This window comes from Coregonus clupeaformis, chromosome 10 (assembly GCF_020615455.1).
Source record: "Coregonus clupeaformis isolate EN_2021a chromosome 10, ASM2061545v1, whole genome shotgun sequence".
Lineage (NCBI taxonomy): Eukaryota > Metazoa > Chordata > Actinopteri > Salmoniformes > Salmonidae > Coregonus > Coregonus clupeaformis.
This window is the reverse complement of record NC_059201.1, coordinates 44436338-44455303: the sequence shown is the minus strand read 5'-3', so window position 1 is coordinate 44455303 and position 18966 is coordinate 44436338. Positions and strand designations below refer to the sequence as shown.

Sequence of the window (18966 nt, the reverse complement as noted above, 5' to 3'; positions counted from 1 at the left end):
ATGTGCGTGGGGCACAGGTTAATCCTGTATTGACGCTTTGCCTGTTTGATGGTTCGTTGGAGGGCATAGCGGGATTTCTTATAAGCGTCCAGGTTAGAGTCCCACTCCTTGAAAGCGGCAGCTCTACCCTTTAGCTCAGTGCGGATGTTACCTGTAATCCATGGCTTCTGGTTGGGGTATGTAAGTACGGTCACTGTGGGGACGACGTCATCGATGCACTTATTAATGAAGCCAGTGACTGATGTGGTGTACTCCTCAATGCCCTTGAAAGAATCCCGGAACATATTCCAGTCTGCTAGCAAAACAGTCCTGTAGCTTAGCATCTGCGTCATCTGACCACTTCTGTATTGAGCGAGTCACTGGTACTTCCTGCTTTAGTTTTTGCTTGTAAACAGGAACCAGGAGGATATAATTATGGTCAGATTTGCCAAATGGAGGGCGAGGGAAAGCTTTGTAAGCATCTCTGTGTGTGGAGTAAAGGTGGTCTAGAGTTTTTTTTCCTCTGGTTGAACATTTAACATGCTGGTAGAAACGAGGTAAAACGGATAAAAGTTTTCCCTGCCACTAGGAGCGCCGCCTCTGGATGAGCATTTTCTTGTTTGCTTATGCACTTATACAGCTCGTTGAGTGCGGTCTTAGTGCCAGCATCGGTTTGTGAAGGTGTTCCTAATTAGGAAGGTGTTCCTAATGTTTTGTACACTCAGTGTATAAGTAGGGTTAAAGTCACTAGGCAAAGGGATAGATATTAGACAGTAGCAGCAGTGTGTGTGTGTGTGTGTGTGTGTGTGTGTGTGTGTGTGTGCATTCAATATGCATTAGTGCGCATGTTATGTGTGTGTGTGTGTGTCTGTGTGTGTGTTGGGGTGTCAATGTAAGTATGTGTGAGTGTGTGGGTAGAGTCCACTGTGTGTGCATAGAGTAAGTGCAAGAGAGTTGGACAGTGGCAGCAGGTAGCAATTTGATTAGCTATTTAGAAGTCTTGTTTAGCAGTCTTATGGCTTGGTGGTAGAAATTGTTCAGGGTCCTGTTGGTTCCAGACTTGGTGCATCAGTACCGCTTGCCATGAGGTAGCAAAGAGAACAGTCTGGCTTTGTAGGCTGAATTCTTTGGGGGGAAAAAATAATTGACGCCGCCTGGTATAGAGGTCCTGGATGGCAGGGAGCTCAGCCCAGCTCGGCCCCAGATCATTGTCGTCATGGGTTCAATTCCCGCAGGGATTTTACATTTTACATTTTTAGTCATTTAGCAGACGCTCTTATCCAGAGCGACTTACAGTTAGTGAGTGCATACATTATTTTTTTCATACTGGCCCCCCCGTGGGAATCACATACACATATACAAACTGTAAGTGTACTGTAAGTCACTTTACAAAAAGTGTCTGCTAAGTGTCATACATTATTGTTATTATTATATTAACAAAACTTACAGTGCATTAGAAATGCTTTTTCCATTTTTATGAATGAATTGCACACTGCTATTAGAGTACTTTAGCTACTCAAGTTTAGTGGCTTTCTCCAGTGTTCATCATTATGCAGCATTATGCCTTGTGGAAGTCAGACAGGCAACCATCTGGTTGTGAGTTCATTTTACTGGTATTATCATCAGGCTTTGCTGATACAAGTCATGCAAATTAATTATGAAATTAACCTTTTGCTCAAATGCAGTACTGACTAGCCTACAATCGCAAGTGTGGTCCTGTGTGGCTCAGTTTGTAAGAGTGTGGCATTAGCTAAGGTTGCCAAGGTCGCGGCTTCAATTCCTGCAGGGATTACATATTAAACAGTAATTCACTCACTGTACTACTTACTATAAGTTGCTTTTGATAAAAGCGTCTGCTAAATGCCATATATTACACATTGTAAAAGTATTCTCTCTCTCTCTTTGCATTTTCTGTCTGTTTGTCTTTCTCTCTTGTGCTCTCTCTTGCTCTGTCTGTCTGTCTGTCTGTCTGTCTGTCTGTCTGTCTGTCTGTCTGTCTGTCTGTCTGTCTGTCTGTCTGTCTGTCTGCCTGCCTGCTTGTATAGAAATTCAAAGAGTACCTGAATGGCAGCAACCTCATAGTGAAACTACAGGCCAAGCATGATCTACTGAAGCAGACGCTAGGAGAAGGTGAGAACAACTCTTCACATGGTTACAATGTTATTGTGACACTTCTGGATCACAATGCCGTTCATAGGGGCATCACCTCCACTTTAAAGCACTAGCAGCAGCTTGCCAATTGTAGTCTTCTTATGGTTCAAACATTGTTGTTTTGTTAAATAAACTTAATTGCCATCAGCTACCAGTAATAACCCATATTGTATACACTCCCCTATGTATTTATTTGGACAGTGAAGCTAAAACTTAAAATGTTGGTCTATACTCCAGCATTTTGGATTTGAGATCAAATGTTTCATATGAGGCGACAGTACAGAATGTCACCTTTTCTTAGAAATGAAAGCACTTTGTGTCTAGTCCCCCCATTTTGAAGGTGTCATAAGTATTTGGAAAGCCAGTTATAAAAAATTTTATATGCGCATTTGCGTGGAACAGTTTTATTTCAATAATAACGTTTTCGTTTATCAAAATGATTGTCACGTGGTTAATCATAAAAATCGGAATTAAAATGATACGAATCTTAAAAGTTAAAATTAAACTAATGCAAGAGCACCAGCCTTTGCCGTATGGACACATTGATACACCGTGTTCCATTGGTAGCTAAAGAAATTAGCGCTTGGAACTCAGAGATAGCCTATAGGCCAGTGGTCACCAACCTAGTCGATCACCAAACATTTCTGTAAAAAACAACAACCATAAAGCCTTGCGTTCCTGTTTTTTGTATTTGTTTGACGCTGTTGGCGGTAGGTGCACTTGATTCAGCAGCACTAGTGCCGGTAAGGCAAAACGTTCCCATTTTGAACAATTTCATGTGTCTGAAGGTAGAACTCCGCCTACCCGGCAGGCCCAGAGAGCAAATCAAGTGCACCTATATTCCTACCGCTGGCCGTTCAGATAGCTCAGGTCACCGTGTCTGCACAGTTTCCTCAAGCCATAGACTAGAAAAAGAAGCCCCGAACGCACAGCAAAGTTGATACTGAGATTTCAAAACGTTTAAAACCATGACTTTAGTGAGACTCAACGAATACAGCAAAGAGCTGCTGTTTTTGTGTAAGTTCATGTTTGTTGTTATTCAGCACTGTTAACACTTTTATAAGCCATAAAATGTGTGTTCTCCCTACTTCCACATGCTACAACCAGCACTGCAGCTCCAATGAATGAGTATAGCAAAGTGTTCCGATAATTTTGCGTTATTATTAGCATCTTGTCTTTTTTAATATTCAGGAATATTTCAATTTCTCTGGTCATAGGAGTAACAACATGATTTAGTGCATGAGGCAGAAATAATGCAGTGCAACTTGAGTTTCAGCTGGAAGACTGTGTCCCCATTTCTCAGCGGAGGGAAGGAGGGCGGAGGGACGGTGAGTCGGGTGAGAGGCATCCTCACCATCAGGCCAGTAAAAATAAGCAAATTATTATGCTCACTTAGCTGTGACTCACAAGTAATACAACAAATTATCCATTACCTTGACTCAGAAAAGGTTGGTGACCACTACTATAGGCCAATGCAGCAGTAGGCCTATAACTTCCATTGTCAACTAAGTAAAATACATAGGCCTAAAGCTGACCAAATAAAAACAGTAAAAAATGCAGGTTCTTTCAATTGCATTAATCTATCTACTCCGCCTGTCTGCCTCCCTTTAGATCTGTCTTGACTTGCGCTATCGCTAGTGAAATGCAGCATTGTATCAGGTTTCGCGTGCTCAGGCACGTGCGCTCCCTCAACGTTGTAAGGACAGAGAAACCACAAACATGCTCACATGGAGCACTCCAAACAAAAGACAATGAAAACATGGACAAAACTGCTAAATGATGGTTATGAAATAAACCAAAACTTGTTTCTCACAAGTGTAGCAGGTTGTGAACTCTGCAAACAATGTTTCCACTCTCAGAATGAGAACGGTATATTACTGTAATACATGCATTAACAGAAATTAATGTAACCAAATGACGGGGGATTAACAGCACATTTACTAGGCCTACTGGTTACATATGTAATGGGGAATTGTTCAAAATAAGCAATTAAAAAAGGAAAACAATTCACACAATGAAACAATGAATGTGCAAAAATTGGCGGGAGACAGCAGAGCACATTCTGGAGAGAGACGCCCATATCTTCGACCACACCCCCCTCCCCTTCTTCTTGTCTCAAAATTGTAATTATACTCAAGACACTATCTTCACACATTTGAGATGCTTTTCATTGAAAGCCGCAACTCAATAATCAGCTAGGCCTATTGCCACGTGCGCTCCCCAAATTGCTGGCTTCCCAAATAGGCATAGGCCTATGCATAAAAAAAGAAGAAGCTAATGCTCCGCTGTGGCTAAGTCAAGCTCTCTGGTAAAGTATTTTGAATTATTTATTTAGACAGGAGTGATTGTATAATTTTGGCAAAACATTACATTTACTTTAGGGGAAGCCAGCATCCAAACAGTGCACTGTGCACCCGGCAACTTTCCTTTCTAATTCGCAAGTGGCTGAAACCAGAGATCTGTATATATTGATGAGATGCTCATGTCTCCCCCCTAACAATGCGAGTCATTGTTCCAAAGGCAGGAATGCAGGCGACAAGCTTAGGTCTGCATATTATGCCCATAGAAGCACATTGAGCTTATTCAGGACAGATTTTCGCGAGAGTGAGCCCTCTTGCTTCGCCTCTTCCTCTCTGCTGAAACTAGTGAGCAAAACAGCGCCCCTCTGTCTTACTATATGTAGGCCATGTATCTGATGCTGTCTGGCCAGAAAAAGTATGACATGCCATACTCCTTTTGTCCAGACAGCATCAGATACATGGTCTACACATACTGAGACAGAGGGTCGCGGTTTCGCTCGATCATATGCTTTATCTGAGATTGATGCGTCTTTCTGTTGGCGCGCGTCTCGGTCAAATAAATAATAAATATTTCAAAATATTATTTGGACGGGCAAGGAGGTACGGTAGGGCGGGCCAAGTCCCCTAGGGCTCGGCCAGAACGCCGGCCCTGGATGCAGGTGTCATTTGCTTAGCTAGCAAGAAATGTGAATCAATTTGCTAGTTAGCTATGCTGAACTTGAACGACTGTTAACCGCAGTTAGCATATCTCTTAGTTTTCAATCAAATGTATTTGGCATTGATCAAATGGGTGGGCAGGCAAGTTCCCACTCAGTTGTCAAAACGTGGTTTGGGACAAGCATGCATTGGCAGGCAAGCTGCAGAAGGGCGAGCAGCCTACTATTTCCCATCGTCCCCATCGTTTATCAGTGCAATTTTGACGGCCAACTACAAGCTGAAAAAGTTTGACAGGGTTTATCTACTGTTCCTTCGTTAGATTTTAGCTCATCTCGCTCTGGCTAACATTAGTTGTTGATCTTGTTGTTGTAGGCAACTGAGGGAGAGAGCCTACCTTTTCATGGTTGTTCGATTAATAGGACTGTAAAGTTCCCAAATGTAAGAGGACTCCTGTGGTATTTACATATTTGCAGAAATCCATTCAGGTGTATTTTGTGGCTTTTGGATAATTATTTATATTGCTCTAAAGTCCCACTATTGCTACTGCCTGTAAACACAGTCCAGTTCAAAGTGAATGATGGCAGGCAAATGGCCTATTTGCATACAGTGGCTTGCGAAAGTATTCACCCCCCTTGGCATTTTTCCTATTTTGTTGCCTTACAACCTGAAATTATTATGGATTTGTGGGGGGTTTGTATCATTTGATTTACACAACATGCCTACCACTTTGAAGATGCAAAATATGTTTTATTGTGAAACAAACAAGAAATAAGACCAAAAAAAACTGAAAACTTGAGCATGCATAACTATTCACCCCGCCAAAGTCAATACTTTGTAGAGCCACCTTTTGCAGCAATTACAGCTGCAAGTCTCTTGGTGTATATGTCTATAAGCTTGGCACATCTAGCCGCTGGGATTTTTTCCCATTCTTCAAGGTAAAACTGCTCCAGCTCCATCAAGTTGGATGGGTTCTGCTGTTGTACAGCAATCTTTAAGTCATACCACAGATTCTCAATTGGATTGAGGTATGGGCTTTGACTAGGCCATTCCAAGACATTTAAATGTTTCCCCTTAAACATTTACATTTAAGTCATTTAGCAGATGCTCTTATCCAGAGCATCTTACAGTTAGTGAATGCATACATTTATTTATTTATTTATATATATATATATATATATATTTTCATACTGCCCCCCCGTGGGAAACGAACCCACATCCCTGCCGGCCTAACCCTCCCCTACCTTAGACGACGCTGGACCAATTTTGCGCCGCCCATGGGTCTCCTGGTCGCGGCCGGCTGCGACAGAGCCTGGACTCGAACCAGGATCTCTAGTGGCACAGCTAGCACTGCGATGCAGTGCCTTAGACCACTGCGCCACTCAAGTGTTGCTTTAGCAGTATGCTTAGGGTCATTGTCCTGCTGGAAGGTGAACCTCTGTCCCAGTCTCAAATCTCTGGAAGACTGAAACAGGTTTCCCTCAAGATTTTCCCTGTATTTAGCGCCATCCATCATTCCTTCAATTCTGACCAGTTTCCCAGTCCCTGCCGATGGAAAAACATCCCCACAGCATGATGCTGCCACCACCATGGTTCACTGTGTGAATGGTGTTCTCGGGGGGATGCGAGGTGTTGGGTTTGCGCCAGACATAACGTTTTCCTTGATGGCCAAAAAGCTCAATTTTAGTCTCATCTGACCAGAGTACCTTCTTCCATATGTTTGGGGAGTCTCCCACATGTCTTTTCTTTAAGCAATGGCTTTTTTCTGGCCACTCTTCCGTAAAGCCCAGCTCTGTGGAGTGTACGGCTTAAAGTGGTCCTATGGACAGATACTCCAATCTCCGCTGTGGAGCTTTGCAGCTCCTTCAGGGTTGTCTTTGATCTCTTTGTTGCCTCTCTGATGTTTTGGTGGGCGGCCCTCTCTTGGCAGGTTTGTTGTGGTGCCATATTCTTTCCATTTTTTAATAATGGATTTAATGGTGCTCCGTGGGACGTTCAAAGTTTCTGATATTTTTCTATAACCCAACCCTGATCTGTACTTCTCCACAACTTTGTCCCTGACCTTTTTGGCGAGCTCCTTGGTCTTCATGGTGCCGCTTGCTTGGTAGTGCCCCTTGCTTAGTGATGTTGCAGACTCTGGGGCCTTTCAGAACAGGTGTATATATACTAAGATCATGTGACACTTAGATTGCATACAGGTGGACTTTATTTAACTAATTCTGTGACTTCTGAAGGTAATTGGTTGCACCAGATCTTATTTAGGGGCTTCATAGCAAAGGGGGTGAATACATATGCACACACCACTTTTCCGTAATGTATTTTTTAGTTCTTTTTTTCATTTCACGTCACCAATTTTGACTATTTTGTGTATGTCCATTACATGAAATCCAAATAAAAATCAATTTAAATTACATGTTGTAATGCAACAAAATAGGAAAAATGCCAAGGGGGATGAATACTTTTGCAAGGACCTGTATATACCTACTGTAGCGCTGATTGGTTATGGCGCACCGGTCTTAGTCCGGTCCTGGACAAGTCCTGAACTTTCACAAATGCCTGCTCTGTGTCATTCCCAAACATTCTATGAATATATGAAAACGTGAAAATGACCATATCTATGTGCTGGCTTGTCCGAAAATGTAAAATAAAAAATGTCATATTGTTCTTGGGGGTGTATATATATATATTTTTTTAACATTTAATCATTTAGCAGACACTCTTATCCAGAGCGACTTACAGTTAGTGAGTGCATACATTTTTCATACTGGCCCCCCGTGGGAATCTAACCCACAATCCTGGCGTTGCAAGCGCCATGCTCTACCAACTGAGCTACAGGAGGGCCTGTAGCTCAGTTATATGTTCACTAACTGTAAGTCGCTCTGGATAAGAGCGTTTGCTAAATGACTAAAATGTAAAATGTAAATATGTATATGAACAGATTTTAATAAGAAACCATGTTGCTAAAACGCTGTCGGTTCCACTTTTAAAGGAGGCTTGGGTAAAGCCAAAATGTCACAAATATTCCAACTTCAATTAATTATTTCTCAATTATGCTTTCAAATATATGTCAACAGTTCTTTCTCGAAAGGACCCTTCTATGAATTACATTTCGTTAAAAAAACACAAACATTGTCCTGTTTTGTTCTAGGTTCGAGAGGAATCAGCCATGTACTATGCATTTTACAATACAATCTTACAAGAAACTCATATGATGCTCCATAAGCGGCCAAACCGCTGGCTCCAGTATTTCCAGGAATTAGTTGTGGTTGGTCAAATAACAAACAACAGCTTTTTTTATTACACATGACATGAACCCTGAAATCAACAATACGAGTCACTGATCAAAGAGTTATCATGCTATGGGATATCATGTAATCTTGTATTCTTGTTACTAAACCTTGTTGCAACCCCCCTGTTGTATTCTTGTTGCAACCCCCCTGTTACCTGGGATAACTAGATGACCAAAACTGGCATGTGAGTGATTTATTCTTTGCCCCCCCAAAGTTGTTAGTCAAGAAGACTGTAAAATCACCAGTAATTAAGCAAAACATTTGTTTAATTTAGGAAATCTGTTCCCAAGTATTCCCACAAATAAAATAAAAAAAGAGACGTGTGATCGTGTCTCAATGTAATCAAGGTAGGAAATTATTGTTATTTTCAAATACAATCTCTTTTTGAGCTTAGTTGTGGTCAATTTGCAGTGTACAAATTATTATAATTATTTTCCAGTTCCCCGACCATTTGCTCCGACAAAAACCGTACCGCGGCTGAATTGTGTTGCCTACCCCTGACATATCATGTTATATTAGTACTACACAGTTACTTCAATATTGTACAACCCCCACCCCCCCGAACACAGCCCTCCTCACACTTCCCTCCTCCCCGTTGTCCCTGGATACGCTAGCTTCCATTGACATTCTGCTCTGAGCTGGCAGAGTCCGCCCCCTCCGTCTCTCTCTCTATGGTTTCTAGGGCGACCGCTGAATGGCCACTGCCTGGCTGGCTGTATGTGAGTCAGAGGCGGTCATGGCGCTCGCACCGTTGAGCTGTCTGAATAGGTGCCCGTTTTTTCTCATAACGATCCTCACCCTTCATCCCTCTGCCCAATCTGCCAGCTCTGTAGACAACCAGGTCTGGCTCCAAATGCACTCAACCGTGCCATTAAAGCGTTGTCTTTTCTTTCTCTCACAGACACATGCACGCAAGCGCGTGCGCACACACACTCATTTTCTCTCTCTTTCTCCCTCTCTCTCTTTCCCTTTATCCATTTCTTTCTTTTAGGGGAAAGGGCTGAATATGGAACAACAAGGTAAGAAAAGAGGTTAAAAAGAGGATGAAGAAAAGCGTGTCAAACCCTTCCTGTGTTCCTGGAAGTGGCAGAGATGATGTCATGTTAAAGCGAAGAGCAGTTTGGTCCCGAGCCTCTCTGACAAGTCAGGGGTGGAATTCCAAATAGGGAGAGGGGATGTTGTTTGTCTGTTGATTAATTAGTCAACTTCTGAGCGAACTTGAGTGTACAATGAAGCAGTTATGGGTAGATTAGCTTGGCTGTAAGACCATCTGTCACCCATCAGTCACTACAGTGGCCATAAGGAGCCTTGTTAAACACTACAGTATAGTACAGGTATCTGGTAAACAGAGCAGTACTGTATATTAAGCACATAAATGACTTAGTCATAAATCAGTGAGTTGAGAAGAATTAACAGTAGCGCAGAAGTTGGGAGTTATAAGACATAAAGATTTTATATCTCCTCTCAGCTCACAGGCCTATTACACTATTTAAATGTCATTAATCATGTGCTTTTACTGTAATCATGTTTTTATAAACTGATTTATTTGATAAGTGGCCCAGAGTCATTATAGTCAGGTTATTGAGGGTTTAGCTGAAACAGCTGTGATGATAGTCTAAGCATACTTCCTCTGTGACTCCACTTGTGTGTTAAAATAATGTTATGGTTTGTACTGTGAGAGGAGGAGAAAGAATAGGACATGCAAAGCTATCCAGAGCTATATATAGGTATATGTACAGTGGGGAAAAAAAGTATTTAGTCAGCCACCAATTGTGCAAGTTCTCCCACTTAAAAAGATGAGAGAGGCCTGTAATTTTCATCATAGGTACACGTCAACTATGACAGACAAAATGAGAAGAAAAAATCCAGAAGATCACATTGTAAGATTTTTAATGAATTTATTTGCAAATTATGGTGGAAAATAAGTATTTGGTCAATAACAAAAGTTTCTCAATACTTTGTTATATACCCTTTGTTGGCAATGACACAGGTCAAACGTTTTCTGTAAGTCTTCACAAGGTTTTCACACACTGTTGCTGGTATTTTGGCCCATTCCTCCATGCAGATCTCTAGAGCAGTGATGTTTTGGGGCTGTCGCTGGGCAACACGGACTATCAACTCCCTCCAAAGATTTTCTATGAGGTTGAGATCTGGAGACTGGCTAGGCCACTCCAGGACCTTGAAATGCTTCTTACGAAGCCACTCCTTCGTTGCCCGGGCGGTGTGTTTGGGATCATTGTCATGCTGAAAGATCCAGCCACGTTTCATCTTCAATGCCCTTGCTGATGGAAGGAGGTTTTCACTCAAAATCTCACGATACATGGCCCCATTCATTCTTTCCTTTACACGGATCAGTCGTCCTGGTCCCTTTGCAGAAAAACAGCCCCAAAGCATGATGTTTCCACCCCCATGCTTCACAGTAGGTATGGTGTTCTTTGGATGCAACTCGGCATTCTTTGTCCTCCAAACACGACGAGTTGAGTTTTTACCAAAAAGTTCTATTTTGGTTTCATCTGACCATATGACATTCTCCCAATCCTCTTCTGGATCATCCAAATGCACTCTAGCAAACTTCAGACGGGCCTGGACATGTACTGGCTTAAGCAGGGGGACACGTCTGGCACTGCAGGATTTGAGTCCCTGGCGGCGTAGTGTGTTACTGATGGTAGGCTTTGTTACTTTGGTCCCAGCTCTCTGCAGGTCATTCACTAGGTCCCCCCGTGTGGTTCTGGGATTTTTGCTCACCGTTCTTGTGATCATTTTGACCCCACGGGGTGAGATCTTGCGTGGAGCCCCAAATCGAGGGAGATTATCAGTGGTCTTGTATGTCTTCCATTTCCTAATAATTGCTCCCACAGTTGATTTCTTCAAACCAAGCTGCTTACCTATTACAGATTCAGTCTTCCCAGCCTGGTGCAGGTCTACAATTTTGTTTCTGGTGTCCTTTGACAGCTCTTTGGTCTTGGCCATAGTGGAGTTTGGAGTGTGACTGTTTGAGGTTGTGGACAGGTGTCTTTTATACTGATAACAAGTTCAAACAGGTGCCATTAATACAGGTAACGAGTGGAGGACAGAGGAGCCTCTTAAAGAAGAAGTTACAGGTCTGTGAGAGCCAGAAATCTTGCTTGTTTGTAGGTGACCAAATACTTATTTTCCACCATAATTTGCAAATAAATTCATTAAAAATCCTACAATGTGATTTTCTGGATTTTTTTTCTTCTCAATTTGTCTGTCATAGTTGACGTGTACCTATGATGAAAATTACAGGCCTCTCTCATCTTTTTAAGTGGGAGAACTTGCACAATTGGTGGCTGACTAAATACTTTTTTTCCCCACTGTATATATACACTACCGTTCAAAAGTTTGGGGTCACTTAGAAATGTCCTTGTTTTTTCGAAAGAAAAGCAATTTTTTTGTCCATTAAAATAACATAGATCAGAAATACAGTGTAGACATTGTTAATGTTGTAAATGGCTATTTTAGCTGGAAACGGCTGATTTTTAATGGAATATCTACATAGGCGTACAGAGGCCCATTATCAGCAACCATCAGTCCTGTGTTCCAATGGCACGTTGTGTTTGCTAATCCAAGTTTATCATTTTAAAAGGCTAATTGATCATTAGAAAACCATTTTGCAATTATGTTAGCACAGCTGAAAACTGTTGTGCTGATTAAAGAAGCAATAAAACTGGCCTTCTTGAGACTAGTTGAGTATCTGTAGCATCAGCAATTGTGGGTTCAATTACAGGCTCAAAATGGCCAGAAACAAATAATTTTCTTCTGAAACGCGTCAGTATATTCTTGTTCTGAGAAATGAAGGCTATTCCATGCGAGAAATTGCCAAGAAACTGAAGATCTCGTACAACGCTGTGTACTACGCCCTTCACAGAATAGCACAAACTGGCTCTAACAAGAATAGAAAGAGGAGTGGGAGGCCCCGTTGCACAACTGAGCAAGAGGACAAATACATTAGTGTCTAGTTTGAGAAACATTAAATAGTACCCGCAAAACACCAGTCTCAACGACAACAGTGAAGAGGCGACTCCGGGATGCTGACCTTCTAGGCAGAGTTGCAAAGAAAAAGCCATATCTCAGACTGGCCAATAAAAAGAAAATATTAAGATGGGCAAAAGAACACAGACACTGGACAGAGGAAGATTGGAAAAAAGTGTTATGGACAGACAAATCGAAGTTTGAGGTGTTCGGATCACAAAGAAGAACAGTTGTGAGACGCAGACCAAATCAAAAAAGATGCTGGAGGAGTGCTTGATGCCATCTGTCAAGCATGGTGGAGGCAATGTGATGGTCTGGGGATGCTTTGGTGGTGGTAAAGTGGGAGATTTGTACAGGGTAAAAGGGATCTTGAAGAAGGAAGGCTATCACTCCATTTTGCAACGTCATGCCATACCCTGTGACGGCGCTTGATTGGAGCCAATTTCCTCCTACAACAGGACAATGACCCAAAGCACAGCTCCAAACTATGCAAGAACTATTTAGGGAAGAAGCAGTCAGCTGGTATTCTGTCTATAATGGAGTGGCCAGCACAGTCACCAGATCTCAACCCTATTGAGCTGTTGTGAGAGCAGCTTGACCGTATGGTACGTAAGAAGTTTCCATCAAGCCAATCCAACTTGTGGGAGGTGCTTCAGGAAGCATGGGGTGACATCTCTTCAGATTACCTCAACGAATTGACAACTAGAATGCCAAGGGTCTGCAAGGCTGTAATTGCTGCAAATGGAGGATTCTTTGATGAAAGCAAAGTTTGAAGGACACAATTATTATTTCAATTAAAAATCATTATTTCTAACCTTGTCAATGACTACATTTCCTATTCATTTTGCTATATTTCCTATTCAAACTCATTTCATGTATGTTTTCATGGAAAACAAGGACATTTCTAAGTGACCCCAAACTTTTGAACGATAGTGTGTGTGTGTGTGTGTGTGTGTGTGTGTGTGTGTGTGTATATATATATATATATATATATATATATATATATATATATATATATATATATATACTGTGAGGGAAAAAATCTGCTGATTTTGTACGTTTGCCCACTGACAAAGACATGATCAGTCTATAATTTTAATGGTAGGTTTATTTGAACAGTGAGACAGAATAACAACAACAAAATCCAGAAAAACACATGTCAAAAATGTTATAAATTGATTAGCATTTTAATGAGGGAAATAAGTATTTGACCCCTCTGCAAAACATGACTTAGTACTTGGTGGCAAAACCCTTGTTGGCAATCACAGAGGTCAGACGTTTCTTGTAGTTGGCCACCAGGTTTGCACACATCTCAGGAGGGATTTTGTCCCACTCCTCTTTGCAGATCTTCTCCAAGTCATTAAGGTTTCGAGGCTGACGTTTGGCAACTCGATCCATCAGCTCCCTCCACAGATTTTCTATGGGATTAAGGTCTGGACACTGGCTAGGCCACTCCAGGACCATAATGTGCTCCTTCTTGAGCCACTCCTTTGTTGCCTTGGCCGTGTGTTTTGGGTCATTGTCATGCTGGATTACCCATTCACGATCCATTTTCAATGCCCTGGCTGAGGGAAGGAGGTTCTCACCCAAGATTTGACTGTACATGGCGCCGTCCATCGTCCCTTTGATGCAGTGAAGTTGTCCTGTTCCCTTAGCAGAAAAACATCCCTAAAGCATGTTTCCATCTCCATGTTTGGCAGTGGGGATGGTGTTCTTGGGGTCATAGGCAGCGTTCCTCCTCCTCCAAATACGGCGAGTTGAGTTGATGCCAAAGAGCTCGATTTTGATCTCATCTGACCACAACACTTTTTTTTTTTGTCATTTAGCAGACACTCTTATCCAGAGCGACTTACAGGAGCAATTAGGGTTAAGTGCCTTGCTCAAGGGCACATCAACAGATCTTTCACCTAGTCGGCTTGGGGATTAGAACCAGCGACCTTTCGGTTATTGGCACAATGCTCTTAACCACTAAGCTACCTGCCGCCCCACTTCCCCCAGTTCTCCTCTGAATCATTCAGATGTTCATTGGCAAACTTCAGACGGCCTGTATATGTGCTTTCTTGAGCAGGGGGACCTTACGGGCGCTGCAGGATTTCAGTCCTTCACGGCGTAGTGTGTTACCAATTGTTTTCTTGGAGACTATGGTCCCAGCTGCCTTGAGATCATTGACAAGATCCTCCCGTGTAGTTCTGTGCTGATTCCTCACCGTTCTCATGATCATTGCAACTCCACGAGGTGAGATCTTGCATGGAGCCCCAGGCCGAGGGAGATTGACAGTTATTTTGTGTTTCTTCCATTTGCGAATAATCGTACCAACTGTTGTCACCTTCTCACCAAGCTGCTTGGCGATGGTCTTGTAGCCCATTCCAGCCTTGTGTAGGTCTACAATCTTGTCCCTGACATCCTTGGAGAGCTCTTTGGTCTTGGCCATGGTGTAGATTTTGGAATCTGATTGATTGATTGCTTCTGTGGACAGGTGTCTTTTATACAGGTAACAAGCTGAGATTAGGAGCACTCCCTTTAAGAGTGTGCTCCTAATCTCAGCTCGTTACCTGTATAAAAGACACCTGCGAGCCAGAAATATTTCTGATTGAGAGGGGGGCAAATACTTATTTCCCTCATTTAAAATGCAAATCAATTTATAACATTTTTGACATGCGCTTTTCTGGATTTTTTTGTTGTTGTTCTGTCTCTCACTGTTCAAATAAACCTACCATTAAAATTATAGACTGATCATTTCTTTGTCAGTGGGCAAACGTACAAAATCAGCAGGGGATCAAATACTTTTTTCCCTCACTGTATATGTATGTATGTATGTATGTATGTATGTATGTGTGTATGTGTATATATATATGTGTATATATATACACTCACACTGAGTGTACAAAACATTAGGAACACCAGCTCTTTCCATGACAGACTGACCAGGTGAAGCTATGATCCTTATTGATGTCAACTGTTAAATCCACTTCAATCAGTGTAGATGAAGGGGAGGAGACAGGTAAAAAAAAAAAGATTTTTAATCCTTGAGACAATTAAGACATGGATTGTGTACGTGTGCCATTCAGAGGGTGAAAGGGCAAGACAAAATATTTAAGTGCCTTTGAACAGGGTATGGTAGTAGGTGCCAGGTGCACCGGTTTGAGTGTGTGAAGAACTGCAACGTTGTTGGGTTTTTCAAGCTCAACAGTTTCCCATGTGGATCAAGAATGGTCCACCACCAAAAGGACATCCAGCCAATTTGACACAACTATGGGAAGCATTGGATTCAACATAGGCCAGCATCCCTGTGGAACGCTTTTGACACCTTGTAGAGTCCATGCCCTGACGATTTGAGGCTGTTCTGAGGGCAAAAGTGGGGGGTGCAACTCGACATTAGGAAGGTGTTCCTAATGTTTTGTACACTCAGTGTATATAGCGGCTCTATATATGGCACTGAATATATCTAGAAAAACATTATCCCATTGACTATACAGTATAAAATACATGTTTCAGTCCTTATTGTTTTATCATAGTGAATGTATATCTGCCCCCCTCCCTCCCCCTCCTTCTCCAACCTCCTTCAGCATCAGGCCCCCCACTCTTCCCCCTAAACCCGGGAGAATACGGAAGCCTAGACCTCGCTCCATTTTTTATCTTAAACTCTTTAAAGGCAATATGGAGGCCTTCATCAAGGTACTGACTGCCCCTTATTTGGCCCCTATGTGGTCTCTCTGTGTGTAAGCTGTCTTTACTAACAGTTCTGGGGGTTCTACCTCTCTGTCCTGTCTGACTGCTTTTTTGTCTCACTCAAACTTCAGCTCAGCTCATTGACTTTGCCTTCCTTCAATGCCCTGTGCAGGGCACAATGGCTGTATAAATACATGGACTAAATGACAAGACCCCTCTCTTGGACAGTGCATTGACTTGATAGTTGCGAAAGGTAGTGTTTGTCTCTGGTCTGGAGAAGAGTACTCAATTCTACAAATCTTGGGTTTTAAGGTTGTTTAAGTACGGACGTAGACAGACTCTGGTCATGTGGGGTTTGCTTTTGACATTCCTGCCCATGTTTTAGCACTTGAACCCTGACCTCAAGATGTTAGACACATTTTGGCGACGGGCCAGTTGGCCCAGCACTAAGCATGTCAGGCTATGAAAATAAACACACAGGGCCATATATCCTCTGTGTAAGCCAGGATCCAACACTAGCACACTGACAGAAAGAGTGTGTACACCACAGCAGTGGAGGCCCGTGGGGCTGTTAGTATCAGACTGTCATGGTTCTATTGCCTCGCCTTCTAACGTCTCCTCAGATGTATTCTCAGTCATAATCAATCAAATTGCCCCAGTCAACCTTGTTGTAAAAACTGAGCCTCTCCTGCCAGTCGTCCACAGTCCCAGCATCCTACAACCCCCCCAGCCTCCACCAGAGCCACCCACCCTCATCCCACATGGCCTCCCCAAGCTTGGGTCTCCCCCGTCCTCTACCTCGCCCCATCTCCACAGACTGGGGCTTTTCTCTCAGGCTTGACCTCTGACCTCCTCTCTCTGGACGCACTATCTTTTCCCCTGTGCTTCTCTAACCTTGTTGTGGTTTTTCTTGCCTCTTCCCGTCTGTTCTGTTTATCCTGCTTCTGCCACTGTTTTCTGCCTGCTCCAGGGGAAGACGGAATGCCCGCGCCCGCAGCCAGGTATTCTGGGTATTCTGAGTATTCTGACATACAGGAGTAGCCTGGTACCAGATCTGTTTGTGCTGTCTGTCAATGCCCATAGGTGTTGGCAAGACAGCATCAACAGATCTAAGAATCAGGCTAGGGGGGAATGGATTTGGGTTTAATGTGTAAACTAACTAACCAACATCTCTCTGCCTGCCTGGTCACTCTGTCCTTTGTCATGTGATAACCAATGAATAATGTACAGTCGCTAGTCAAAGTCTACACACACCTTGTACAGACTTCACATTTTGCTGCCTTAAAATTAAATCTAAAAAGGGATTTTTTATTCATTAGGAAAATGTTCTAGAATTTTTTATTTCACTTTGAAAGTGTGGAGTAGGTTGTATAGATCTGTAGAAAAGGACATCTAATTTAATTCCTTTTTAGCTTTAAATTTAAGGCAGCAAAATGTGAAGACTGCAAGGGGTGTTTAGACTTTCACTAGGCACTTTATATATGAATATATAGTATGTATATGACTGGTGGTAACCGTGTGAGGAAACAGGGAGTATGGGAAGAACACCACAATCTCCTATTCCCTCTGCGGACCATATATGAATGTTCAGTCAGACAGTTGAGTCTTTCAGCTAATATGTAAATTATGTAAATTACCGTATGCAATAGTTATATGATAATGTATTTATCCCTGGTAATTGTTCATGCAATTAGTTAGATTCCTTTTACACATAATTAAATAGAACACATAGTCTTATTGTATCTCTCTTTTATTCAGTTGATGTACTTATAGTTTCCGTGATTATACACTGAGTGTACAAAACATTAAGAACACCTGCTCTTTCCAGGACAGACTGACCAGGTGAATCCAGAAAAAGGCTATGATCCCTTATTGATGTCACTTGTTAAATCCACTTCAATCGGTGTAGATTTTTAAGCCATGAGACAATTGAGACATGGATTGTGTATGCGTGCCATTCATAGGGTGAATGGGCAAGACAAAATATTTAAGTGCCTTTGAACGGGGTATGGTTGTAGGTGCCAGGCGCACCGGTTTGTGTCAAGAACTGCAACGCTGCTGGGTTTTTCAAGCTCAACAGTTTCCCGTATCCAGCCAACTTGACACAACCTACCCTTGTCCTGACGAATTAAGCCTGTTCTGAGGGTAGAAGGGGGAAGGTGTTCTTAATGTTTTGTACACTCATTGTACATTATTCATTCTCTGTGCATAATCAGATAATGAATTTATTCATGTGCTGTGTTCACGCTCATAACCTGTGGAGAGTCACCTTAGAGAGTCACCTTACCTCTCTCTCTACACCTCTCTCTGCCTCTCTGTTAGGACTCTGGGCAGGCAATACCAGTGGTGGTTGAGAGCTGTGTCCGCTACATTAATCTATATGGTAAGAATAACACATTAATGAATTGATAGATACTGTATGCAGTCCATAGAGTTGAATATACTATAGTAAAACCTCAATTTTGGATCTCTGTGATGTAGTTTCTCATCTTGGAATTTTGAATATGGAAACTAGCATGTAGTGGACAGACAGAGATTATGTTACTAATGGCTGTTTGGGCTGTGGACCTACTACACTCTTCTTGTGAATATCAACGTTTGAGTTTAGTTGTGTGTTTGTGTGCGTGTCTCTGTCTTTGTGTCTCTGTCTATGTGTGTCTGTGTGTGTGTGTTGCCAGATTTGTTTCCATCTAAATGCTGACTTGGGTTTCTCCAACAGGCCTTCAGCAGCAGGGCATATTCAGGATTCCTGGCTCCCAGGTCGAAGTCAACGATATAAAAAATTCATTTGAGAGAGGTCGGTCCGAGCGAAGCCCCATATCCTGCCTGATCGTTTTTTAATTGCGTTTGGTCTGCCTCAGAATGCCACAGACCCTCCCTCTAGGACTGTAAAGTGCAGATGGATACATAGAGAGCACACATGCCATGAA

General features: G+C 42.4%; 1 protein-coding gene across 3 annotated transcripts in view; it reads left to right on the top strand.

Annotated features, from left to right (window-relative positions):
• The window catches only part of LOC121575056 (SLIT-ROBO Rho GTPase-activating protein 3), an 87830-nt gene that overhangs the window by 53771 nt on the left and 15093 nt on the right, over positions 1 to 18966 (top strand). Inside the window, exons 10-14 of one of the 3 annotated variants that reach the window (XM_041887864.2) lie at positions 2025 to 2109; positions 9366 to 9393; positions 17007 to 17037; positions 18359 to 18419; positions 18756 to 18833. In XM_041887864.2, coding sequence (XP_041743798.1) covers positions 2025 to 2109; positions 9366 to 9393; positions 17007 to 17037; positions 18359 to 18419; positions 18756 to 18833 — 283 coding nt within the window. Of the gene's footprint in view, positions 1 to 2024; positions 2110 to 9365; positions 9394 to 15933; positions 16043 to 17006; positions 17038 to 18358; positions 18420 to 18755; positions 18834 to 18966 lie in introns of all 3 variants that reach the window. The other 2 variants (XM_041887863.2, XM_041887865.1) reach the window with 2 other exon arrangements.